A 27,605-nucleotide genomic window follows, 5' to 3' on the forward strand; every position below is an offset into this window, starting at 1 on the left:
GCGACAAAGTGAGACTGTCTCAAAAAAAAAAAAAAGAAAAAGAACTTGGATTTTCAGATTCTTAATACTCCTAGATCCAGCTATCCTGAATCCTGGCCATCGCCTTGACTTCCTATCTCTGACCCGTTGGCCAGTGTGCTTTAAATATCTTTGTCCCTTGTCTACCCTTAATTGACCACCAAGAATTTCTCCATCTAGTGGTGGGTCAACCAATCTTGTAGAGGTTGATTCTCTTCCAACATTTTATTTTGTGTTTATTATGAAATACTTCAGGCGTACAAAAAAAAGTATAGAGAATAACATAATGAAGACCTATAAAACCACTACCGGCCGGGCATGGTGGCATACGCTTGTAATGCCAGCTACTCGGGAGGCTGAGGCAGGGGAATAGCTTGAACCAGGGAGGTGGAGGTTGCAGTGAGCCGAGATCACACCACTGCACCCAGAGCGAGACTCCATCTCAAAAAAAGAAAAAAAAAAAAAAAAAAACTACCCAATTTAAGGGAAAAAAAACCCAAAACATTAAAAATATGATTGAGGGCCGGGCGCGGTGGCTCAAGCCTGTAATCCCAACACTTTGGAAGGCCGAGACGGGCGGATCACGAGGTCAGGAGATCGAGACCATCCTGGCTAACCCGGTGAAACCCCCTCTCTACTAAAAAATACAAAAAACTAGCCGGGCGTGGTGGCGGCGCCTATAGTCCCAGCTACTCGGGAGGCTGAGGCAAGAGAATGGCATAAACCCGGGAGGCGGAGCTTGCAGTGAGCTGAGATCCGGCCACTGCACTCCAACCTGGGCAACAGAGCCAGACTCCGTCTCAAAAAAAAAAAATATATATATATATATATGATTGAGCCCCTGTTTACCACTCCCTGACCCTGTTCCTCTGTCTTCCTCCCTTCCCTGTGGAAGCTGCTATTTATCATTTCCACCAGATCAGAATTAATTCAGTTTAAAGTTGGAGGTGGTAGATTGCACATTTGTACCAGCTACTGCTTGCTTTTGGCTTGGGCTTGCTTTTTTTTTTTTTTTTTTTTTTGCACATCTGTTTTGTGACTTCTTCAGATTGAGTATCTTTAGGAATTGGGGAAAATGAGCTTTTAGTATAAATTGCCTATAATTTTCATTTCTGTTTCTAAAAGAGTCCACAATATATCAGCCTGAAATGATGTTAAGCTTTGAATTACAATGAACTCTTCTTCACTGACTGGGATTTGAACTGTTGCTCAGGGGTTGAATGGAAGACAGTGCCAGGCCTATGGGTTCCTGTGGCCATTTGTTGGAACCCTGTTTTGCCACAGAACAGAACTGGTATCCTAGAGATGCCGTTAGTAATGAAATTACAAACGAACTAATTCATAAAGGCATACAGTCTCATCTATAAGCTATAAATACCTGTAAAAATGAAGGAATGATTGCTGTTAACATTGGTCAAAACCCAGGTGGATGGGAGGAAGGGATCCCCTGACTGTCCATCCTGGTGACTGCCATTGTGCTAAGTCACGAACAACACGTCTCAGAGCTATTTATGCTGTGATGATAAAATTAACTGTAACACCTTTTGTTATTATCCTAAGGGCTCTGTGAATTTCAAGTTTGGGGTTCTTTTTGCCAAAGATGGGCAGCTCACTGATGATGAGATGTTCAGCAATGGTGAGTGATCTCCTCCCGCTCTCTGCCACCAGAGACCCTGTCCTGCCCTGTTGCATTCTTGCCAGTTGGAGCTTGTCTGTTGAGTTGGAGTCTTTAATACGAGGAGATAGTTTCACACAATTTCAACGTGAATTTTGTAGGGAGGTTGTTGCCCAGTTTCATTCATTTGGCAAATATTTATTGACCAGCTCGTTTGTACCCAGTCACTGTTCGCACTGGAGAGACAGAAGAGCAGGTGGGATTTGGAGAATTTGGTTCCGCACAGACCCAAGAGCAGTGGAAGGTTTTTCTGTGATTTTGATGAGAGGAAGAATTATAAGATGGCGTCATCTTCCTAATATTTAACAGTTTTCTTGTTAAATACCTGCTTATTCTGAATGCAAGCAGTCATAACATTTTTGTTTTGCAATAGTAAGCACCTGTGGTCCCAGGCTGGCAGTAGTAAGCTGGGTTCATCTGATTCTGCAGTTTGCCTTTCCTTGGAGTCCTGGGAATTGTGGGACTTCCTCATGGTCCTCAGGAAGAAGGAAATGTGACTTCCCCATACTGTTTACCACGGATGAATTGGCAGAGCCTGGTTAATTTTCCAGCGATTCCAGTGCATAGTTAGAAAATGAGGATTTGTTGATGCCCATACTTTCCTCATACTCTACCTCTTCCTGCAGAAATTGGAAGCGAAGCTTTTCAAAAATTTTTAAATCTTCTGGGTGACACAATCACTCTAAAGGGCTGGACGGGCTACCGTGGCGGTCTGGATACCAAAAGTAAGCCTGCCTCTTGATCTATTCTGTTGTAATTTGTATAATTTTTGTAAGTTAGCCTGACCCGTGTCTGAACTTATACCAGAGATGGGGGAAGGGATGGATGAGAGAAGACTGGAGGGAGGTGAGTGCCACACCCTGTTCAACATGGAGTCATGGACCTCTTTGGCACTTCCACTGAGCTTCGTAAAACTAAATAAGCCCTCACAGCCCTGGACAGTGTCAGAAGTCCTGGTCTGCCCGTGAATATTACTGCTCAGCACCGTCTGTGTGCCAGGACTCTGCTGGGCTCTGGGGATATAAAAGTGGATAAACCAACATAGGGTCTTCCTTTCTAGGAGCTTGCAGTCTGGGGCACATCCAGCAGATGTTATGCAGATAATTATCAAATGGTTTAGCACTAAGTACAGAAGACAACTAAGAAGAAAAAGTACAGAGTGCTATAGGGCATTTTGCCTAATCTGGGGGATTAGGGAAGGCTTCTCTGAGCCTTTTTGTGACCAGAGGGAGGGGCAAGTTGGAGTACTTGGAGGGTCTCAAGGGGAGAAGAGAATTCCAAGCAGAGAGAACATCTGTGAAGACCTTGAGACAGAAAAGAACATGTTGTGTTCTAGAAACTAAGAGAATTTGTTTATGGCTGGAGGGAATGAGGCACCGAGAATGATGCAATACGGCCTGGAGTAGGAGAGAGGGCATGACCCTGAAGGGAGTTTTGAGGTTATATTAATAAGTCTGCCTTTTATTCTCTGTCGTTAAGGGGTTTCAAGTAGGGGAGTGGTGAGATTAGATCTGTACCTTTGAGCAGACAGGGGAGGCAGAGGAGAAACCTGCTCTCAGAGGCTGTGGCAACAGTCCAAACAAGAGATAGGGTTGCCGTGGGAGAGGGCTACAGGTCAGAAGGGAGACGGGGGATTAATTCAAGAGCCATTTTCATGGTAGAATTAGCAAGTGGAGGATGAAAAAGGAGACAGTACTTGAAGACACTTCAGGGTTTCTGCCCTGGGTAGCTGGGTGGGGCTGACACCGGCAGTGAGATTAGAAACACCTGAAAGGAAGCATTTTGAGGATGGGAGCCTGAGTGGGGGAAGGTAGGTAAGATTACAAGCTTAAATTTGGAAGTTCTTTCCCCATCTCATTTTTGTGTAGCCTTGCTAGCTTTTCCCTTTGTTTCTTTTTTCTTTTTTTTTTTTTTTTTTTTTTTTTGCTTTATTTGATCTTCACAGTCAGTCTTTGAGGTAAGTCAGGCAGTGGGTGTGAGGCCCTTTTGGCCTAGTAGTGATAGGCTTTGAGTCCAGGTACCCTCACCCTCTGGGAGCTTCATCTTCCCACCAGCCCAGCATGGCATCACGGATTCTGAATTTGGGAGAGCTAAGTGTGCCCTAACTGACAGATGCAGGGATGGAGGATTGGGCCCCAGTTGTCAGGCTCCAGCTTCACTCGAACACACGTAGAGTGCACACGGTGAATTCTTCAATGCCTGCCACTCATACCCCCACTACCAACCCTCAGCCTCTCTGTTATGGTCATTACAACCATCCACTGATCCCTTGATACAGCCAGGCATTCTGCTAAGCACTTTGCAAATATAATCTCATTGAGTCTCCCCAATATCCCTAGGAGTTAGATACAACTTTTGTCCTCATTTTCAAATTAAGGAACTGAGGCTCAGAGAGAAGTGAGGTAACTTGTCAAAAGCCACATAGCCAATGACAAATTGAATCCAAGTCGGCCTAATTGTAAAGCCTTTGCTTTTAATCACAAACAATTCTGTCACAAATACCACTTCCTTTTGGTTTATGGACGTAATTGTTTGTGTCATCTTGTGTTAATTTCATCCTGTACCTCTCACAGCAACTGCAAGGCAAGGAAGCTCAATACTCTGCTCTTTAGCCTGGACTTCTTATGACCTCCTCCATTCTGAGGCAAGGCGTGAATCAGACAGCAAGTGAGCTTAGGAAGAGAGGAAGAGGCCTTTCCATGTAGGGGCTGCATCAAGTGGAGGGTTGTTGCTTCCGTGCGGGTGGATAATCCGAATGATCTTTGAGAATGTCCTGTGTACAGTATTTCCCTAGCCTGCAAATGAAAATGCTTTCCTTTTGGCTCGAATCCTCTGTGCTCACTGAATGCATGTTTATATTTTGCAGATGATACCACAGGGATACATTCAGTTTATACTGTGTACCAAGGGCATGAGATCATGTTTCATGTTTCCACCATGTTGCCATATTCCAAAGAGAACAAGCAGCAGGTACATGTGAACATACAAACCATCAAATAGTGATGTGAATGTAGAGAGGGCACCGTTATGATTCCATAGAATTAGAGGCTATGCCGGTTAACATATGAGCTGAACTGCAGCTGCCAATTTAGGGGTGTTCCATAGAATTAGAGGCTATGCCAGTTGACATATGAGCTGAACTGCAGCCGCCAATTTAGGGATGCTTTTGGCGGTCTGTATTGGAACTTTCAACAAATGTTAGGAAGAGCTGTTCTCACTGGTGCTATCACCTTAGAGAAATAAGGGATCAGAGATAATAATGTGCGTGCGTGTTTATGTGTAAACATGTATAGGTATTTGTATGTGTGCGAGTGCAGTTTCATAGACTCTTTTTTGTCTCTCTTTTTTAAAATATCTTTGATTCAAACATTCTTCTATCCAACATGGACTCTTGAGAGACTATTTTGTATAGATGTTACCTCTTCTCTATGCCTTCTCTCAGTGTGCCTTGTGTCTTGTCAAAATGAGACTATCGAGGACATATCATAAGTGGATCCTGTGTCATGGTTGACAAGTATTGTTTTCAGGTCACTGCAGGAAGTTAACACTGAGTGTCTACATGGGCTGTACCAGGCTGGGAAAAACCTCTATCTAAGACACTCCTGACCCACCCCAGAGCTTGGCCACTGAGATAGGAACAGAGGAGATCAGCTGGAGAGCAAGGGCCTAGGCTGGCAAAACATGGGAGGCCTGAAGTCAAAGATATCTGAAGTTCAGGGCTCTGTCATAGTGGCTGTGGTTTGTTATGTTGGGTTATGGTTTTTTGACTCTGTGAATGTGCCATGTTTGAGAGTCTTTCTCAGTGATGTTATTTATGCTTACTACAGGTGGAAAGGAAACGCCACATCGGAAACGATATCGTCACCATTGTGTTCCAAGAAGGAGAGGAATCTTCTCCTGCCTTTAAGCCTTCCATGATCCGTTCCCACTTTACACGTATCCTAGGCCTTTGTAAATGCTCCAGTGTGGCAAGCTGTGGTTCAGCCTCATTGGACTTCCATGACGCTTAAACCAAATCTTGTCGTGGACTTGTTTTGTAATGCTAGATTTAGACCCACTTTTGGGAATTTTTCCTAAGCTTTGTGTATAGTTCCCCCTTCCTCTCTCCTTCCATTTCAGTAGTAGATGGATTAATTCTCAGGGAATTCTTGACTCCTGAAATATGGTCTCTTTCCTCAGGTAGTCTATAAAATGAGGAAAACTTCCTGCTATTCTTCAGTCATAAATGATTTAGAAGAATTATAGGTAGTGAATTCTCTGAGAAATCTGCTTTAGGCATAAAAACTTGCAAGTTAAGATAAAAGGCCAAAATCATTTTCCTTGTTGATTTAAGCCCTGGTAATAGCTGTTGTATTACCATCTCTTGAAATTTGAGAAATGATAGAATTAGTAGTATTTTTATCTGATTCCCCTAATCCCTGTTCAGCTCATATTGCTGGCAAAGTCCAGCAGTGGAGCTGAAGCTCCTGCAGTGTCTGAGCTCAGCTCTGCCAGACAGGCATGCGGCATGAGCTTGGCCCGCCCAGCAGACACTCAGTTGTGGCCCTGTTACTCTGGGTCCCAGGCCATGACACTAAAAAACCCAAAGTTAGTGGCTCTACTAGTTGGACATAATAAGCAAAAGGCAACAAATCAGCATTTTCAGAATAAATTCTAGTCGAGTTACTCATTTCCCTGGAGGCTCCAAGTAAACATGTTTGGAGACAGGCCCACGGTGACTCATGGCATCTGGAGACTTGGACTTGTTCCTTGTGACATAAAAATAGAGGATGGAAGTAAGTGTTTAAAAGTTAACAGTTTCCAAACTTTCTTCCATGATGGTAGGGAAGCAAATGATATGCACTTGCACCTTGGTTATAGTTTTCTTCCCTTTTCATCCCTGCTTTCTGAGTAGTATCTGCCTCTGTCCCCTGAGATTTAGGGCTAATATTTCCCCTTTCTAGAGGTGGTTCTTCTTGTATAACAGAAAACTTCTCCAACTTCACAGCAGAAGCGACGGTGAGGTGACTGTTCAGGTGATTGAGAGGTAGTCATTACTTTTTAGAATTTCCCTGAGTTATACATTTTAGATTTGGGGCTTGGCACATTTGTTCCTGAAAAGGGGCAAGCAGATCATTAAGGCAGATTCATTCCAGGGAGCCTAGAAATGGAGACACTAAGGAATTGATGGCTCCATAGCCCTAGCTAAGGAAAGCAGGGGTTGGGAGATGGTGGGTGGAGGTGGAAGGGGAGGAAGAAGAGTGAGAGAAGGGAAGACGCTGGATGGATTCTTTCCTACTATTTTAGACTCCACAAACCCAGCACAAGCTAGGTAGATTCTGCTCAGAATCTGCCACCAGCTACAACAGGCTTGTTTTGTTTTGTCTCCCAAACCCAGAAGGAGAGAAAGGGAAGGTATACAGCGGAAACATTTAAATTGCTTTCCCTTTCCAAATGTGTGAGATGAAATGTATTACTAATTTCCTATTGGGATCTTGTTTGTACTTCCAGGCAAAGCTCTTTTTGCTTTGCCGACTGCTTAGTTGTTTAATAGCTATATTTCTGTTGCTTTTCTGACAGCTTTGGAGATTTAACCTTTTTCCCCAAAGGATGCACATGCAAACATTGAACCTACTCATGGTGCCCTCACATAAGTCTCCGTGGGCTGTATCTTGGAAAGAAGTATGGGTTCTGTCCCAACCTAAGAGTGATAGGTGCCCTTAGCACAGAAGCGTTGGTCAAGAATGACTCTGCACAAGGGATTTTCAGAGCACAAGCTGTCAGTTGTGAGCATCAGTGTTGTGATTCGTTCCCTTAACCATCACCACAGATATTTTTGCCTTAGTGAGGTACGATCAACAAAATGACAGTTACAGGTAGGTAATGACTTTGTCTCGATTGCTTGTTCTGATTCTCATGCTTGTTAATTTAGCATTGATTTTTATAAGACTCTTGATATACGTGGTTCTTGATTGATTTAATATGAGTGCCCTCACCTTACAAAACTTTTTTCAAGGCCACCGTCTCTTCAGGAAACATTTACTCCATCCGGTGTTGTTCCATGCAGGAGACCTAGGGGTCAGGGTTAGTTTGATATTTTATTGTACTTTACCATGGGAAGAGGTTTGATATATTTGATCTTCATCCTTTCCTAGTCTACCTTCTTGCCTGCTTATCTTTCTGTTCTCAAATATTAATCTGTTAAAAGGTATTATGTTGTACCCAGCACTTTGGGAGGCCGAGACGGGTGGATCACGAGGTCAGGAGATCGAGACCATCCTGGCTAACCTGGTGAAACCCCATCTCTACTAAAAAATACAAAAAACTAGCCAGGCGCGGTGGCGAGCGCCTGTAGTCCCAGCTACTTGGGAGGCTGAGGCAGGAGAATGGCGTAAACCCAGGAGGCGGACCTTGCAGCGAGCTGAGATGGGGCCACTGCACTCCAGCCTGGGTGACAGAGCGAGACTCCGCCTCAAAAAAAAAAAAAAAAAAAAGGTATTATGTTGTAAAAAGAACCTGAACTTTGAGCCAAATATATTTGGGTTTGAATCCCAGCTCTATCATTTATTTGAGGCTTTGGAAAAAATGTTTTCTCTTCTTGGAGCCTCAGGCTTTCTGTGTAGAGTGAAGGCAATGACACTACCCTGGCAGGTGTAGTGACAGTCAGAGGCAATACTGTATCTTTTTTTTTTTTTTTTTTTTTTTTTTGAGACGGAGTCTCGCTCTTTCGCCCAGGCTGGAGTGCAGTGGCCAGGTCTTGGCTCACTGCAAGCTCCACCTCCTGGGTTCACGCCATTCTCCTGCCTCAGCCTCCTGAGTAGCTGGGACTACAGGTGCCCGCCACCTCGCCCGGCTAGTTTTTTGTATTTTTTAGTAGAGACGGGGGTTTCACTGGGTTAGCCAGGATGGTCTCGATCTCCTGACCCCATGATCTACCCGTCTCGGCCTCCCAAAGTGCTGGGATTACAGGCTTGAGCCACTGCGCCCGGCCAATACTGTATCTTAAAATACCAAATATGCTTCCTGGTATGCAGCAGGTGCTCAGTGATGGCCATTGCTGTTCTTCCTGGGTACCTGGCTTGATGGGTTGGACCATGAAGGATTTAGGAAGACCTGGTCTCTGCCCTCAAAGCACCTTGACTAAGCTAGAGGGGAAAGCGAGGAAGTGGCCTCGGCTCTGGCAGACCAGAGGAGGCACTCCTGGGCATGGAACAAATATTCCTGACACATCCTATATGCAGCTGGACAAATGGAAGGACAGAATAGTGGTGTATTGGTTCATTTTCATACTGCTGATAAAGATATACCCAAGACTGGGAAGAAAAAGAGGTTTAATTGTACTTACAGTTCCACATGGCTGGGGAGGCCTCAGAATCATGGCAGGAGGTGAAAGGCACTTCTTACCTGGTGGCAGCAAGAGAAAATGAGGAGGAAACAAAAGCAGAAACCCCGGATAAGCCCATCAGATCTCATGAGACTTATTCACTATCACGAGAATAGCACGGGAAAGACCAGCCCCCATGATTCAATTACCTCCCCCCCGATCACCCCCCCATGGCGTGTGGGAATTCTGGGAGATACAATTCAAGTGGAGATTTGGGTGGGGACACAGCCAAACCATATCAAGTGATGATCTTTGAAGAAAAACCAACTAATTCTGTAATATTCTCTACACAGGCTGAAAATATTTTCAGAAGAAAGTGTACCACTCTTTGGCCCTCCCTTGCCAACTCCACCAGTGTTTACAGACCACCAGGAATTCAGGGACTTTTTGCTAGTGAAATGTAAGTTTCTGGTTTGAAATGGTTTTGCAGTTTGTTCTGTCAGAATACATTTCTTCAGATTCTCCCAGGATGGTGTTTAAGGAATGTCATTGTTTAAGCATTCCATGTTCCGTTAATTCTTTGCACAACGTATGTTTAGTATTTTGGTCGTGTTGTGTGCGTTTTCTCCTGTGTTTTCATCCCCACCTTCCATCCTGCCACCTGCCTTGAAGCTTCTCTACGCTCATCCACTAAGGACCCTCGGGCCTCAAATTCGCCTTTCTGCCCTGTGTTCTGGTACAGCCATTGCTGAATCTCTGCTTGTATATGTATCTGTATCTGTCAAAGAGAGTGGGATGTAGGTGGGGGAAAGAGTGGTTGTGGGTATATGCTTAGGGATAGGGAGAGTTATTGGGGAATGTGTGTGCACACTTGTGTGAGTGTATATGTGCACCCATGCACATGTGTGGGACAGAGAGAGACAGAATGAGAACATAATGTGTGTAGACCCAGACTGCCAGGCATCACTTGCTGGTAAGCACATATTTTCACTCTACCCAGCTCTGAGGCCCCATCTCCTAAAGCACAAGAGCTCTGCACATCCCTCCTCAGGGCACCCCTGGGAATTATTTCTGGTAGTCCCATGGTGGGACTGTGTCATTGATGATCAGAAACAAGTTACTTGGGTTCATCCACTGCAGTTTGCCAGCCTCGCGTCCTGGCAGCGCTGCTCAGTCTGTGCCCTCTGTGAAGACACTGCTTTCCAGCCTCCTGCCAGGTATGCTGGGTATTGCAGCTGCTTTGCTGGCTGCCTCCTGTCCCCACCCCCAACTCCTCCCCACGACAGTCTTTGCCTAAATCTGTCACTGTTATCATGCAGCTCTGAGACATCTGGAGTGCCCCTCTCTTCTCTCTGTCCATCCTGGTCACCTGGCCTCAAGGAAGCATTGACTGAGTCCAAAGCCTCACTGAGTCCTCCATGGACAAGTATTCCCCAACCTCCAGTCTCAATCCTACTCCAGTACTGGCCCACACCAGTCCCTCAGGCCAGGGCAAGGGACGGGCACATGTTGTCTGTCCTCTGTCTTCCTGTCTCCCCAGTCACTCCTTCACAGTCCCGAACATGACTTCTTCTGCACAGAAACAGACAGTGCCAAGCATAAGTGTCAGTTCTAGTCACAGAAACATCCAAGTCCTGGCCAGGCTGTTTGATAGCCTCTCTTCCATGGGAAACCCCTCCCTAACCTTACAGAGACCTTGGCATGATTCCACAATTTTCTCCTGGAGAACAGAGACATGAAAGACACCTTTACTGAGGCTCCCTCTGCTTTCCAGCTGGGCTTCCTCTCTTTCCAGCTGGACCACCTGCATTGTTACCTCCCATACTCCAACCTATACCAGGGTCTGTGGTGATGTCTCCCTCAACACATTAGAGGCAGCAGACACTGCAAACCATGTGCAACAGATGATGATTTTGTCTGTCCTTTTCCAGAGTTTATACTCATTATTTCAAATGCTAGAACAAGGTCCCCAACTCAGATGGCTGGAGAGCCAGGCAGGGAGCATGAGCAAGGGAGGCGGACTGAGCAGAGGACAGTCAGGAGCGCTGGAAGCTGTGACACACTTGAGAGCGTGTACTCACTGCATCCAACTGAGTCCTTTCAGAGCGTGTGGCATGGCCAGTGTTGCCAGATACTCTGAGTTTTCGAATCAAGCCAGAAAGCTGAAATTGTATGTGAAATTGTGCGAGTCTCATGTGTTCAAGTCCAGGGGATCATGCAGAGAGCAAGAAACAGATCTGAAACAGAGTCAGCAACAGAGTGGGTGTAGCTACAGGAAGCTGAAAGGGTGTTGGCAGCATGGGGCTCAGGAAGAGAACATTCACTGTAGGGGGCCTGTGGCAGGGAAGGAGCCACTAAAGACCTGTAACCACCAATTAGAGATCACTCAGCAGCGCTAGGGACCCAGCATGTAAGTGGAGCCAGTCAACAGAGGGACTTTCATCAGCGTCATCAAAGACTTGGGGTGAAATGAAACAAAGGGCTAGGTTGATTTGACATTGACGATTTGAAAGTAGAAATAGCAGAAGAATTACAGATTCAAGGTGATGGGGAGGATGTGTTGATGAGATGGAGTGTGGGGCCAGGAAGGACCAGGAGGGGTTGGTGCACTGAGAAGACAGGTGGCAGCTGGGGATCAGAGGGTCTTGGAATTCCAAAGTGGATTTAGCAGCAAAGCTGAAAACTCCGAGATTACAGGAAATGTCATTTCAACAAAAATCTTGACCTTTTCCCTTATTCAGCTGAAATGAGGCTTTAAAATGGATTGTTCCAAAGTACTAAGCAGAAAAAAAAAAACCTCAAACAAAAAAATTCCCAGTCACAGAACTAAAGAAAAAAACAGACATGCATAGTTTCAATTCTTGTGTGTGTGGCAAGAGATATCTTGTAATTCCCTTTTTAACTTGATTTATTTTAGTAATTAATGGTGAAAAAGCCACTTTGGAAACCCCAACATTTGCCCAGAAGCGTCGGCGTACCTTGGATATGTTGATTAGATCTTTACACCAGGATTTGATGCCAGATTTGCATAAGGTAATTCTGGGTCCATGGTCTTCTTTCCTTCTTATGGGGTCTGAGTTGAGAACACCAGTCTTCAACTCAGCGATGAGGCCCTGGTGAGAAAAGCATAGGAGGCGCCTTGATCCTTGCTGTCAGGACTGTGCTGTGGCCACCATGGGCTGACAGTCTCTCAGTGTTACACAAGAAGGAAGGACACTGGGTGTCCATATACAGGACTGTGATTTCCAGAAAGCCAGGGCCTGTGGAAATCAAGGTGCAGACCAGGGACAGGGAGGTTGGGTATCAATCAGCAATCTCTGGAACGTTGAAGACGGCTTTTCTTGGGGTGGCTGTTCTTGGTAATACTACTCAGCATTGCCAGTCCCATGAGCTGATGGGTAGGCAAAAGTGGGATTGTAGAAAGAGACAGGGTGCTTTTTTTTGGAGTTTTATTGGCCAGCCCCATATTCAGTCACTGAAACAAGCATTCCCATTTACTGAAGACCCAGACACTGCATAGGCCTGAGGCATAGCCACACTGATAAGACCCCAACACCTTCCTATCACTTCAGGTGCACATGTGCTTTTTTTTTTTTTTGAGACAGAGCTTCTCTCTTGTTGCCCAGGCTGGAGGGCAATGGTGCGATCTCGGCTCGCCACAACCTCAGCCTCCCAGGTTCAAGCAATTCTCCTACCTCAGCCTCCCAAGTAGCTGGGGTTACAGGCATGCACCACTGCACCGGGCTAATCTTTTGTATTTTTAGTAGAGACAGGGTTTCTCTATGGTGGTCAGGCTGGTCTCAAACTCCCAACTTCAGGTGATCCACCCGCCTCAGCCTCCCAAAGTGCTGGGATTACTGGCATGAGTCACTGTGCCCGGCCGACCAGCACCATTTCATAGGCACTTCTTAACTTCTGCCTGGTCAGTGTACCCCAACTACTCACAGGGATTGGGCCAGGCTAACCCCAGGACCCTAAAGAGCAAACCTTAATTGGTAATCTGTCAATTCCCTAAGGTCAGGGAAGATACAGAGAGGGTACCAAGATGAGTAATGATGTCCTTCAGGATGAGTAATGATGTCCTTCAAGATGAGTAATGATATCCCAGCTGAAGCATCACTGCCTGAGCCAGGCTTCCCTAGCCCCCCAGTTGAAACCAGGTCCCCTGTTAAATGTTTTAATATACTTGCCACACTTCCCCTTCGTAGCAGTGATCACATGTGCTAAACATGTCATTACTTAATCTGTCTTCCCAGTAGACCCTGTGCTCCACGAGAGACCATGTCTATCACATTCCCAAAATCTGGCAGAGGACTAGGCGCTCAGTCAGTACCTGCTGATTGAATGAGCTTACCCCATTCAGTGACTACGGTTTTAAAGAGAACTAACATTACTAAGTATGCACTAGGCACTGTGCGAAGTACCTTACATGCATTACCTCATTTAAACCTCAAAACACACCTAGGAGGCAGGTATTAACCACACAAAAACACTGAGATTCAGAAATTAACTGATTTGCTCATCGCGACCCACAGGGCCACAGATTTGCACAGCTCTGCAGGCACCGTTCTCATAGAATTCAGTTGGTTGTGTTCCAGGGGGTGCTGCTGTGTAAGATTGGCATCCCAGAGCTGTGCAATGTGGTGGCCCAGATCACACTATTAGTAAGTTAGTAAATGATAGAGCTGCAGGTCTGCTGATTTCAAAGCCATGTCCTCAGCCCCCACGCAATGCTGGCTTTCTACCTAGTGACTCTGAATCTAGCATCTACCATGGACCTGGTACGCAGCAGGTGCTCCATCAGTGCTTATTGAGTGAATGAAACAGAAGGTAGAAATAGGACCATTTGGATAAATAGTTTTGTGCACTATGAGAAGCCAGAAGATGAGACTTAACAATGTTTGTGGAATTCATAACATTTTTTTCTTTTTTAGAACATGCTTAATAGACGATCTTTTAGTGATGTCTTACCAGAGTCGCCCAAGTCAGCACGGAAGAAAGAGGAGGCCCGCCAGGCAGAGTTTGTTAGAATAGGGCAGGTGGGTTTTCTTCTGAAACCTTTTCTGCGAGACGTGTAGTTTCGAGTTCCATCCTAACCAGATGGCCCACGTGCAAAGACTTTGTTTGCCTGCTGCTATAGGAGCTCTGTAATTTCTCTTAGGATTGTTGTGGCAACCACGAGTGAGATTTTTGAGAACCGAGTAGGTGCAGTTCTCTGCAGGCGTCACTGAGAGAGCAGCACTCTGCAGAGGTAGGAATGCTGCTGCCTCGAGGCAAGTAGCCACAGGGCCCAGCTCTGGCCCCCTCTCTTCCACAGAGCACAGACCACTTGCCTGCCTCCTAGGGATTTTCTGAAGAGTGAGGAACCAATTTGGGAAATGCCTCTGGAACCCATGACTGGCAGAAGGAAACACAGAGTAGCAGTGGCACTGACAGAAGACTTGAATTGCAATCCTATGACTTGGAAACAATCCAAGTCACCACCAAGTTAGGTGGTGCCCAGTCATCCCCTTATTCCAGACATTGGAGAAAATCACTCTCTTTTTGCCCTGCTCGCAAGTGACACTGATATTTCTCAGTTCTGGGAGGCGACACAGCTGTCTGCCTCGATCGCACATCACAGCATGGAGAAGGAGGAGTGCCCTCAGCTGCAAATAAAGTTCTGGCCCAAAAGTAGAAAGTTGGGCAAGGCAGGTGGAGAGAGGAAAGCCATGTAATCAAGGGAAGCTTAGAGGCAAAGATAGCTTTTTCCCGAAACAGGTGCATTATTACAAGGTTCTCAAACATTGGTTCTTGTTTAAAGATACCCAGACTTTATTTCCAGAGATTCTGATTCATCAAGTTTGAGGCGGGACCTGAGAATCTGTATTTTTTCGATGCTCCTGGTTTATAAATTACAGTAATGATATATTGATTAATTGAAATGACAGAATGCATTTGGATAATTTGGGTTGGGACACTGTCATTACGGCTTCACTATGTCCAGCTAACTTCAATTCTTGATTAACAAGTCAGTAGAGGAACCTGAAATGTTAGCCTGCAATTACTCCTGTTTTATTAAATTTTTGTCAAATCACAATTGTTTGTCCCGCTGTACTTTTGCCGCCTGGTATGCTTTAATAAAGATCTCTGTTCTGTAAGGCACTAAAACTGAAATCCATTGTAAGAGGGGATGCTCCATCAAGCTTGGCAGCTTCAGGGATCTGTAAAAAAGAGGTGAGTTCATGATGCTTTCAATTTGAACTTTGAATTCCCATTTTCATTAATGAAATGATTGAGATTCTTGGAAAAACGTTTGGGAGCAGAAGGAAGAAGAGCATGTCTATTGCAGAGTCCTCAGGGAAAGTCCTAGACAAAATTGAGTGGCCATTTAGTGAGAGCCTCTGTGTTGCCATGGTATGTGTGTGCCTTCCCCTGCTTCAATGGAGCAGAGCTGCTGGAGGACCAACCTGGTCAGGCAGGCCAGGCCCCACAGGGCCTCTCAGGCTTTATGTGCATACACATCACCTGGATACCTTGACCAAATGCATGTTCTGATCCAGTAGGTCTGGGTGAGGCTGAGAGTCTATGTTTCCAACAAACTTGCACGTGGTTCCTGTGCTGCTGACCACAGACATGCTTTAAACAGCAAGGCTCTTGGGCAGTGTTGCTCAAGCTTTAGTGTATATTGAATTCACCCCCAGAGTTTCTGGTTGAGCAGGTCTGGGGTGGGACCCAAAAGTTTGCATCTCCAATGGCTTCCTAGGTGATCTTGATGCTGTTGGTTAGCAGACCACAGCTGAAAAACCACTGCTTAATCTACAGTTCACTCAGCCAGCCAAAAAATTCTTTGGCTATTTATCTACATCCTGTTCCACTTTCCATGGGAGTAAAAACTAAGTGATCATCAAGAATAGAACAGAAAAAAATATACAAATTATATTATAAATATGATTTTGTATTGTAGAACAGTACCTCCATTCAGAATACATAAAAGTTAAATGGGACAGATTTATAGCACATCACCCATTATAAAAGCAAAATAATTATGAATACATTTACCTTACTGATAAAGATATATAGATGATGTGAGCCTACGTGCTTTGAGGTCTAGTTTCAGGAAAATGATGAGCTCAAAATATAATTAACCCTAAAAACCACAACCAACTTCAGACAAGACTACTGGCAAAGCATCTTTCCCAAAGGCTGCAGCAGTTCCAGTGTCTGCTTGTTCCTGTGCACAGTAGGAATGTACTGTTTCCAAGCACATTATAGATATGAGATTCCAGTAAGATTTAATAACAGTAAGTTCTTAGGCTTATATTAAAAACAGAAGTCTGTGGAACCATAACTTGTTCACCAGGTAATAACAGAGAGTGAGCGTCCATTGTTGAGGTCAGTACTTATAACCCACCCACAGGCCACAGACCACCCTCGAAGAAACTCAGCTCCATAGGGCCCCATGGGCTGCTGTGCAGTTGGCTTTGCAGAGGCCAGAGTCCCCTGCTGCTCCCAAGAGTGTTCTATGCCCAAAGAACCCGGCTTTGCCCACCTCTTCAGCACTCATCATTTCATGAGCTGTGGTCATGCTCTTAGAGACAGCCCAGGAAGAGTCTGCACTTAGACATGAAGGCCTGGAGACCACATTCTCACCCGATGGAATCCACATGAAGGCTCCGCCATGGAAGGGAGTCCAGGGCAATGGCAAACACTGTCTGTCCTCAGACCAGAGCAACTGTGGGGCCAGATCTGAGTTTGCTGCTGACACTGCACACCCCAGTATTCAACAGTTACTCAGACCTCACATGGTCACTGGCACCTGTGAAAAGCAGTAGACACCCTGCATGCACCCACCCATTAAAATGGGGCCAGGTACAGTGGTTCATGCCTATAATCCCAGCACTTTGGGAGGCTGAGGCAGGAGGACTACTTGAGCCCAGAATTGAAGACCACCTTGGGCAACATGGTGAGACCCTGACTCCAAAAAAAATTAGCCGGGCATGGTGGCTCATGCCTATGGTCCCAACTACTCAGGAGGCTGAGGCAGGAGGATCACTTGAGCCCAGGAGGTCAAGGCTGCAGTGAGCCATGTTCACACCACTGCACTCCAGCCTAGGTGACAGAGCAAGACCTTGTCTCAAAAAAAAAAAAAAAAGTTACAATGGCACATGTGTTCAGCATATGTGCCATTTGAGTACAATTTTGGGGGTTTCATAGACCTCCTTGAGACCTCTGCGGATCCTGTAGGGCCCTTGGATCTTATGGGGGAAAAACTTCTTTCTGCTTTAGTGTTCCAAACTTGGGCAGAAAACATTTTGTTTTCTCTGGGCAGAAAACATTTTGTTACTAAGAATTGGTTGTTCTGTCTTGGTGTTACCTAATGCTGATGTCTGTGTTTTCTCCCTATTGACATTTATATTAACTTTGCTTTTTTTATGTTTTGTTGGTGTAAGTCACAAATTCAGAATTGCCAGAAATTTTCTTGGAGAAATGCCATTTCAGTCAATGACCTGCACTTGTTTAGCCTTTTTTCCATTTACAAAATGTTTTCACGTTCTTTAGGGGATCTTTTTAGAACATTACAAGTCCCATCTTAGCAATTAGAATATTCTTTTTGAGGCCGTGCATTTCCTAAAGGGAGAGCATCCTTTCCTTTTCTAAGAGAGCAGTAACACACAGTATTTACCCCCAGCCCTAATGCTATTTTCAAAGGTGGTCCTCATTGCCCTTCGCTTTACCTTGAGTATGCGAGTGCATGTTTGCCTGGGTACTTAAGAACACACCTACACGTGCACACACACGCTCTACTACAGCCCCAGGTGGGACACATCGGGCCCTGATGCCTGATTGAGAGTAAAAGTGAAGATGTAAGACTTCAACTTGGGCCTGAGAATCTCTACAAGCTCCTTGAGGCTCATCCAATGCTTTGGAGGGAAGTTGAGAATTCTGTTGAAAATGTCCACAATTCTGGTGTGATTAAGATCACGATACACAATGCCTCCTACTCCACGCATCCACATGTGGCTCTAAGGCTCCCCCTTTATGGCTGAGATGGAAATGAACTAAGAAGAGTTCACTCGGTATAGATATGTCATGCTTCGGAAACCTGAGTAGCTCTGTTCACAGCACTTGCATTCTACAAACTGTTATTTTTTCTTTAAGATTTTGTATTTTATGTGGATCAATAAGCATTTTCACGTGAAAACAATATCAACCTTTTAAAGCATCATTTATGTTTTACTAATCTGCTGAATCAGCAACACAGGAATCTGACTTTCTTATAGAATAACGTGGGACTTCCTTTAATGATGAAACTAACATGAATTCTCTAAAACAGAGGCACCATTTGGCCCAGCTCCCAGGTGTTAAAGCAAAATGCTTGCTTAGAAACCGTTATGAATGCATCAGTTGCCCCTGAGAAACATTATAATATTGGAGACAGGTTATGGTACCAGAAACCTGTGAATTCACTCTTTTCCTATTGCATACGTATTTGAAAGAAGACTTTTCTTCCTAAGAAAGGTAATTGTGTCCAGACCCCAGGGTTTGGAGTGACTCTGCTCCCACGGGGGTATCTGTGTTACTGTTTCAGGTGTGGTACTGTACATTTCCGTTTGGTGGGCTGCAGTGTATTTTTTCTGGTGCACTTATCTTCCGATGCTTGTATTGCCTCACAGCCGTGGGAGCCCCAGTGTTTCTGCAGTAATTTCCCTCACGAAGCCGTGTGTGCAGATCCCTGGGGCCAGGCCTTGCTGGTTTCCACTGATGCTGGCGTCTTGCTAGTGGATGGTTAGTGAGTAGCTGCTCCTACAAATGTCTTTTTCATATAACTTGTAGTACTTCTAAGATGAGTGACCACCAACCAACTCCCTTTGGACCATAAATGTGTGGTCTGCAGAGAGTTTAGCGAAGTTTTATTTCCTTATGAAATTAAACCCTTCTTTTCAGGGCAAGCAGAAGTAATATACTCTGAGCCAAGCATGCTGGAGGGTGGGCCATAGGTTCTCTTCCCAAAATATATGATGGGACTGTGGATATCAAATAACCTGTGAAAAGAATCTCCTTTTCAGCCAATACTTATTATCGCTCCAACATTTTACTTTAAATCAACAAGGACACATTATTTAGAACCACTGTCTCAGGGACATTCTCTCTCTCGAAGTCTTAAAAAAAAAAAAAAAATTCTGATTCAAAAAGTACTGATTTCCAAAACAAACCATAAGAATCTTAGATAACTCATTTTTTATGGATATAGAAACAAAAAGATTTTGACAAGGAGACAGATTTCAGCTCAATATAAAATCACACATTCTGACAGCCAGATAGATCAGCCTGCCCGGGGAGTTAGTCTGTTCTCTGTCACCACAGATCAGCCACCGTCGCCCAGAGAGGGTGCAACTTCAGAGCAGGTGTAGACTCAAGGACAGTGTGGTCCCTTCCATCAGGAGTCCCCTTTAGATTATTCCAGACCCTGAATGAATGACAGAGGAGCTAAACACCAGTAACAGGTTGTCTCCTGGGCTTCAGAGGGAGCCATAGGCACAGAGACAATGTCTTCAAAGGGCATTTCCTCGGACTGCCCAGAAACAGCTGCCCGGTCTCTGGTTACCATAGTGACATTTTGTGAGAATCCCAAAGCCGCCACTGTGAGAATGACATAATGGCCTAAAACTGGAGCATCTTCCCATCCTTCAGTACAACCTATACATCCTCCCTCCAGCACTTACTGGGCACATTTACCAAGCACCTGCTGTGTGCCGGGGCCCCATGCCCGGTGCCTTCTGAAGTATGATAGATGTGAGCCATGCTTCATAATGGAACTGTTTCTGACCTCATCTGTTATTTTTGTTACATGTTTCAATTGTGTGCCCATAGTCATTGTATCTATAATGAACTTAACAAAAGGCAGATAATTTAAACTTCATAAATTTATAATTTAAATTCAGTATATAATTTTTGAAATTACAAAATGATTGGAAACTGTGATCTTAAAGAAAACTCACCCTCTATGAGCCTTGAGTTTCTCTAAATCGGGGATAATTTTTTAAGATGCTGAAAATAGTTTATAATGATGAAAATTGGTGAAACAAAATGGGATGATGATCACAACTACAAGGAGGGGCTAAAGTTATCTGTATTAAGTGTTTACATAGTGGTTGGCACATAGTAGTAACTTATTAAATGGCAGCTATTATCTTTACTATGTCTCTATGAAATTGCTAAGTGGTAATAAAATCCTTCCGGGCACAGTGGCTCACGCCTGTAATCCCAGCACTTTGGGAGGCTGAGACGGGCGGATCATAAGATCAGGGGTTTGAGACCAGCCTGGCCAATGTGGTGAAACCCCGTCTCTAACTAAAACAATACAAAAATTAGCCAGATGTGGTGGCGGGTGCCTATAGTCCCAGCTACTTGGCAGGCTGCATGAGAAGCACTTGAACTCTGGAGGAGGAGGTTGGAGTGAACCAAGATCGCAGCACTGCACTCCAGCCTGGTGACAGAGCGAGACTCCATCTCAAAAAAAAAAAAAAAAAGTAGGCCAGGCGCGGTGGCTCATGCCTGTAATCCCAGCACATTGGGAGGCTGAGGTGGGCGGATCACGAGGTCAGGAGATCAAGACCATCCTGGCTAACACGGTGAAACCCCGTCTCTACTAAAAATACAAAAAATTAGCTGGCATAGCGGCAGGCGCCTGTAGTCCCAGCTACTCAGGAGGCTGAGGCAGGAGAATAGCGTGAACCCGGGAGGCAGAGCTTGCAGTGAGCCGAGATCACACCACTGCACTCCAGCCTGGGCGACAGAACGAGACTCCGTCTCAAAAAAAAAAAGAAAAGAAAAGGAAAAAAAAGGCTGGGCGCAGTGGCTTACGCCTGTAATCCCAGCACTTTGGGAGGCCAAGGTGAGTGGATCACGAGGTCAGGAGATCGAGACTATCTTTACTAACACGGTGAAACCCCATCTCTACTAAAAATACAAAAAATTAGCCGGGCGTGGTGGTGGGCGCCTGTAGTCCCAGCTACTCGGGGGGCTGAGGCAGGAGAATGGTGTGAACCTGGGAGGCGGAGCTTGCAGTGAGCCGACATGGCACCACTGCACTCCAGCCTGGGCGACACAGTGAGACTCCGTCTCAAAAAAAAAAAAAAAAAAAAAAAAAGAGTAGGCCAGGCTCGGTGGCTTATGCCTGTAATCCCAACACTTTGGGAGGCCGAGGCAGGCGGATCACCTTAGGTCAGGAGTTTGAGACCAGCCTGACCAACATGGAGAAACCCTGTCTCTACTAAAAATACATTAGCTGGGTGTGGTGGTGCATGCCTGTAATCCCAGCTACTCGGGAGGCTGAGACAGGAGAATTGCTTGAACCCAGGAGGCGGAGGTTGCAGTGAGCCGAGATTGCACCGTTGCACTCCAGCCTGGGCAACAGGAGTGAAACTCCGTCTCAAAAAAAAAAAAAAAAAAAAGTAATAAAATCCTTAGATCTTACCAAAAGTGAAACAACAACAACAACAAAAGGAATTTAAAAAACAGACTTTAGAGGTTTAGTGCAGTCTGTAGTTTTATGGATGAACAAGCTGAGGCCTAAATAAATGATGCGAGTTAACCAAGATCACACAACTGGTTAGTGGCACATCTGGAACTGGTACCCAGATATGATTGTTAGTCCAGGACTCTTTCCACTAAACCAACTACATTATATTAAACTCTACCAATGTCTCCAACACAGATTTCCAAAAATATAGTCCTGGGCAAATAATTATGAAAAATTTTGTGATTTAAAGAATGTTCACTCCTTCCCTTTTGCCCTTTTGGGAAAGAGAAAGCGTACTTCATAATGACTATTCGTAAGCTTGCCTAAAACCGAAATACTCTATTTGAGTCGCCTCTATTTTTTTAAATGCAAAATCCAAACCAAAATTACCAAGTTCCTTTCTGAAATTTTTATCTTAAGGATCCAAAATTTAATAGAAATGTCAGATATAAGGAGTATTGTGATTTGCCAGGAAATTCTTCCTTCCAAATTTGAAGGAAGTCATCTTCGACAGGATGGTGGGTGTAGCTGTTTATACCCACCATTGGCTTAGATTTATGATTTGAATTAGTTTTTTCATGTCCTTATTGTACGATGATGCTTCTGTTTGTTTTTGCTTAAAAAAAAAAAAGAATAATCTTCAGGGCCTTCTTTGTATTTCTTGTTGTGCTTTTAAGCCACAATTCTCTTATTTCTTTGTTTACCTTTTTCTTGTCTACATTTAATCATATTATGAACTGTTGCCATGAGTGAGTCCATCCATTTTGTTTCAGACTGAGTTCCACTCTATCCCATTAGCCTTTGCTTAATTTCATTAGATGTATCCCTTGAGAGTCTACTCCTTTCAAGGTCATTATTAAAAATCAAGATCTTTTGTATCCTAAGTTAGCAAAACCTACTTTGAAAGGAAACTAAATACTGATTAAATATGCTCTCACCGTGTGTTTTGGTTTTGCAGTAACAGAAAAGCTGGTTCTAAAAGATTGTTCTTCATAAAGAGATTACAGGAAGGAAAGCATTGTCATCAGTCAGTCATTAAATCCACCTGTCACTCTGTCAGATCCTTGCCTCCACTTCCTCCTTGTGTTGTACACAAACTTGTGCAGCCATCTGAGAAAGACTGGATGGAGAATAAGTGCTAATTCACTCTGTACATAGCTCAGCAGCTGTACAATGTATACCTCTGTTCCTATGTAAAATGAAGGGCCTCTGTCATTTATTAATTCCTCGGAGTGCTGTTGCTGCTGTGGCCGCGTCTCTATCCACTGGGACACGGGGCTGCTCCAACATCCTAGTTTATGTTCCAACACTGGTGAAAAGCATGGCTTTGTCCTTGCACAGGCTTGGGCTCCACATGCTGGAGGTGTGACCTCAGACAAGTCATTAACACCAAGCCTCAGGCTCCTCCTTTGTTCAATGGGAATATTATAAGTTCCTACCTAATAGGGTCATCGGGACATTTAAGTTAAACATATGAAACCCTAAGCGTTAGGGTCTGGCGTAGAGAAAGCCCTTAGTGTATGTTACCTGTCCTTGCTGTGACTGCTCTTCTCCCACAAATGGAATAATTGTAATGATTTAGCCAACTATGATGATGGGTATTAGGGTGATCATCCCACGTTTTGAAAAATAAAGTCTGCCCCAACAGAAGTACAAAGACCCTGATAATTAGTTCCATTTCGTGGAAGCCCAGGGTAGAGGAGGCAGAAAAGTGGTTGATGAGCTATTGTAAAATTTGCATTCACCCCAATATTTAAGAGGAACAAGAAACAAGCCCTAGATGTAATACTAAGCTTAGCTTAGTCTGTGCTCTGACAAATATGAGCCCTCACAGGCCTACAGGAGTGGGAGCTCCTCCCCCCACTGGGGGGACAGTTATTAATCCTGATGGTAAAAGCTCTGCTCCCTCCTGGATACCATCCAGGAAGGGATGAACCCCCAACCACACTTAGATTTCTGGAAAAGAAAAGATCCTCAGAGTCCCTTGCTCCTCAATTTTAAACAAACCCAACTCTGCAGCAAAGCATTTGCAGAATAAATGCAGGTGAAGACTGGGCCAGCCACTTCTCCTGCCCCAAATGTCTCCACCATCCCGGACACCTCTGCCTTACCCTGATTCTGCCATCCATCTCAGAACAGACCCTTTTGCTTTCGGAACTGAATGGAACAGCGTTAGTAATTCCTTTAGCCCCCTGTGTCCTCGGGGCCCCCAGGAGCAAAGTAATTGTTAGCAACTTCGATTCCCAGTAAGTAACCTCAACAACAAATCCTGTGTGGAAGTGCAGTGTCTTGAACCATCCATTTACTGGAGATTTCCCTGAGCATTCCCACTTCAATTCGTTTTTCCTGCTATTTTGGCAATTTAGTTGATACTTCTCTTTATTTATGTTTTTGTCTAAAAAGGAGATTTCCTATTCCTTTGGGAAAAAATACTGAAAATGTATAGGCAAACTACTATTGCCACAAACACAGGACATGTTAGGGTAGAGTGTGTTTGTATTTATCTGAAATCCAAAAGGAAATTTTAATTTTGCTTTCTTGAGATGTATACAATATGACCTAAGATATAATGTAATTTCAAATATTACATAACAATAAGAAAATACTTGAGAGAAATGGCTGCTCTTTTTTTTTTTTAACTTGGTATTCAGGCCTTTGGTACAACCCTAGTAAAAAATGGTATTGAGAGATGTTGCTTTTTCTTTGATGAGCACAAATAGCGTTCTCATGCTTCTGCTGCTATGCCCCCTATATAGAGTTTGGAATATAGAATTGCCTGTGGGAAGAAAGCACCAGTACTTGTTCCTGAGCTAGGAGGAGAATAGTGCTTGAACGTATTGTGTAGAGCTTATGAAAGCCCTAGAAGCTGACTTCCTTCCTTGCCTAGAGAGAACCTGGGTTCAAAACTACCCACAGGCACGTTCGGTGGGTTCTGGAAAGCATGGGCTGGGTTACAGTGATGGGTAACCAGGTTTCCTTTTCCAGATGACCTTCCATCAGTGTCCGTGTTTGACAGAACTCTGCCAGTGAAGCAGATGCACGTGCTCGAGACCCTGGACCTTCTGGTTCTCAGAGCAGACAAAGGTGGTATCCCCTGCCGGGTGGCATGCTGTGGAGGAAGGAAAACAGTTGTCTTCTGTGGCCCACACCACAGGTCGCCGGGGTCTGATGGCATAGGCTCTGCCAGCTGTTTCCTTTCCTGATGCCCAGTGCTTGGGATCCTTCAGTGGCCCCTTCGTTCTCTGGGGAGGGAAGCTGTGGCAGGGGGCGGTGGGGAGGAAAGGGATGCATACGTAATTGCATTATCGGTTAAAAGTGGTGTTGGGTGCCTCCCGAATTCCAGAACATCTCCAGTCCTAGTTTTCCTACGCAGTCGGCCCTTGGAGGCCCTTCAGGTCACGTTACTTTTCCATTTAATCTCCTCCTCTGCCCTTTTTATGTCACTAGGAAAAGATGCTCGCCTCTTTGTCTTCAGGCTAAGTGCTCTGCAAAAGGGCCTTGAGGGGAAGCAGACTGGGAAGAGCAGGTCTGACTGCAGAGAAAACAAGTTGGAGAAAACAAAAGGTGACTTGATAGATTGGTAGATTCCATTCAATTCATTTTTTTCCCCTCACGCTGCCCAGATTTTGCTGAAAATAAAAATGAGTAGGAATTTGATCTTATTAGTTTGTTTTTTGTTTGGAAACATCACAAAAATAGCATCACTGTTTCCATAAGAGGCTTGAAAGCTAGACACATTGAGGACTAGAAGAAATGCTAGGCCTTGCATAACAGGTTCTAGAGATTCATTAAACTCTGTTAGCAAATCTGTTACTGAAGAAATGTTTAGAGTTTGGTTCCTGGAGCTCTCATTACTTTAATTGATGCCATGTAGTAGGTATGAAGTTAAGTTCACAAACTCTAGAATATAGGAAATAGGACTTCCTTTCCTTTCCTTTTTCCTTTTTCCTTTCCTTTCCTTTCCTTTCGGCAGAGTCTCACTCTTGTTGCCCAGGCTGGAGTGCAATGGCACGATCTCAGCTCACTGCAACCTCTGCCTCCTGGGTTCAAGCGATTCTTCTGCCTCAGCCTCCTAAGTAGCTGGGATTGCAGGCGCCCACCACCACGCCCAGCTAATTTTTGTATTTTTAGTAGAGATGGGAGTCCACCAAGTTGGCCAGTCTGGTCTCGAACTCCTGACCTCAGGTTATTCGCCCACCTTGGCCTCCCTAAGTGCTGGGATTATAGGTGTGAACCATTGCACCCCGCTGGGAATAGGATTTTCTTAATTTTCCTGTAACTCAACCTAATTTTAATATCTAGTCTCTGTTTTGCCTAGTATCAGAAATATTCTTAGTCCATTCACTGAGTTATGCTTAATTTCCAGGATTCCTAGGTATTGCCAAATTACCAAGGCCTGGGGGCTTCCACACCTGCCTGTCACATGTAGGGCATCATTTCTTTCTTCTGCCCAGGCTGCCACCTGTATGCTATTAACACTCACCACAGCAGAGAGCTGAGGATTGTGGTCGCAATTCGGAATAAACTACTTCTGATCACAAGAAAACACAACAAGCCAAGCGGAGTCAGCAGCACCTCATTGTTATCTCCCCTGTCTGAGTCACCTGTTGAAGAATTCCAGTACATCAGGGTAGGTTTGCTCTTTAAACCATCTGTCTCCCAGCCAAGGTGCCATGAGGCAGACTCTGTTCTTCCATCCAGGGTTTGTTACCCACTGAGGTTGTTCCGCTGTTTGGTAGCCAACTAGGGAAACCCTCACCGTGGTGCTCTTGTTTCCCCCAGAAGACTAAAGCTACAGCTCATTGATTCCAGTGAATATCTACAGGTACTGTTCTAGGTACGAAGGACACAGCGATGACCAAAACAAAGTCTTCTGATGGGGTTTACTTTCCAGTTGACAGTTAACAGAAATAAGCAAATAAAGCTATGATGGCTGGCAGAAAGAAGTACTAAAATTAAATATAGAGGAGGGCCAGGGAACAAAGGATAATAGAGCAGGGAGTTGGGAACGTCTGTTTCAGAAAGAATGTCCCAGGAAGCCCTCTCTGAATAGGTTACCTCTGAGCAGAGATCCAAAAAAAGTATGGGAGTGAGTGATGAGGATATCTAGGGAAAGGATATTCTAGGCAGAGGGAGCAGCCAGGCAAGGGCCCTGAGGTCCTATTGAAGGCACAGTCAAGAGCAGAGGGAACGAGGCAGGCAGGTCAGAGAGAACGGGGAAATATGCTCTTGAGCCCTCAGGCCATTGCGAAGACTTTGGCCTTGACTCTGAGTGAGATGGGAAACCATTGGAAGATTTGAAGCAGAGAAGTGGCATGTTTTGAAAAGATGGTACTGGCTTCTGGGTAGAGGGGAGCTTAGGAGGCCAAGGGTGGAAATAAGAAGGCCTGCAACAAGACCAGTGCAGGATCCTGGCAAGAAAGGTTGGTGGCTTTGGTAGCAGGAGAGATGGGAAGAAGCAGTGGGCAATGCTTTCCTGCTTGCTTCAGTCAGCAGGATTTGCTGGGAGATTGGAGAGGAGCCTTGTGAGAGAAACCTCCTCCAGGCTCAAGTTCCCTCCCTGACGTCACCATCTCTTACCTTTTAAAGACTAGGGTACATTAAGGTATGGAACATATCTAACATTGGCCACTGAGATGGAGTATTTCTACTGGTGAGCTGAGAAGTTATTTTTTGCCTAGAGTTAAAGCCTTTTGAATTATGCCTGTGAATTTCTGCTAATGTTCAATTTCAGGGGACAGAGCAGCATGACAGTTAAGTTAAAACATGTTAAAATCTTGCTCTAGTTAGGTGTTAGCTTTCTTCATATAGGGCTTAGCTATTTTAATGCAGATTTACATGCAGCATATACATTTATGTAATATGAGCACTGAAATGACATTTCCTGAGTTTATGTCTTAGCTCTACCCTGTGTAAACTTTGTGATTGACTTCTAAGCCTCAGTTTCCTCACCTGTAAGATAGAATAGTAGCTGTACCTACCTTATAAGTAGGATTCAATGAGAACAGTGCCTAGCATATGTTAAGTACACAAATAGATTAGTTAGCAATTATTAATACTGTCACTGAATCCCAGGACAGGACCAGATGATGTAAGGGATAAAG

At 44.7% G+C, this 27,605-nt stretch overlaps 1 protein-coding gene across 7 annotated transcripts in view; it reads left to right on the plus strand.

The window, feature by feature from the left end:
* GARNL3 (GTPase activating Rap/RanGAP domain like 3) overlaps positions 1-27,605 on the plus strand; it is a 174,961-nt gene that overhangs the window by 107,887 nt on the left and 39,469 nt on the right. For all 7 annotated transcript variants that reach the window (XM_037994107.2, XM_037994110.2, XM_037994105.2 and 4 more), the window contains 13 exons: positions 1,579-1,654; positions 2,320-2,418; positions 4,560-4,663; positions 5,521-5,629; positions 7,503-7,548; positions 9,350-9,456; positions 11,914-12,029; positions 13,931-14,035; positions 15,138-15,212; positions 18,653-18,764; positions 24,487-24,585; positions 24,949-25,065; positions 25,956-26,131. In XM_037994107.2, coding sequence (XP_037850035.1) covers positions 1,579-1,654; positions 2,320-2,418; positions 4,560-4,663; positions 5,521-5,629; positions 7,503-7,548; positions 9,350-9,456; positions 11,914-12,029; positions 13,931-14,035; positions 15,138-15,212; positions 18,653-18,764; positions 24,487-24,585; positions 24,949-25,065; positions 25,956-26,131 — 1,341 coding nt within the window. The remainder of the gene's footprint in view (positions 1-1,578; positions 1,655-2,319; positions 2,419-4,559; positions 4,664-5,520; positions 5,630-7,502; positions 7,549-9,349; positions 9,457-11,913; positions 12,030-13,930; positions 14,036-15,137; positions 15,213-18,652; positions 18,765-24,486; positions 24,586-24,948; positions 25,066-25,955; positions 26,132-27,605) is intronic.

The sequence above is a fragment of the Chlorocebus sabaeus genome, chromosome 12, assembly GCF_047675955.1.
Source record: "Chlorocebus sabaeus isolate Y175 chromosome 12, mChlSab1.0.hap1, whole genome shotgun sequence".
NCBI lineage: Eukaryota > Metazoa > Chordata > Mammalia > Primates > Cercopithecidae > Chlorocebus > Chlorocebus sabaeus.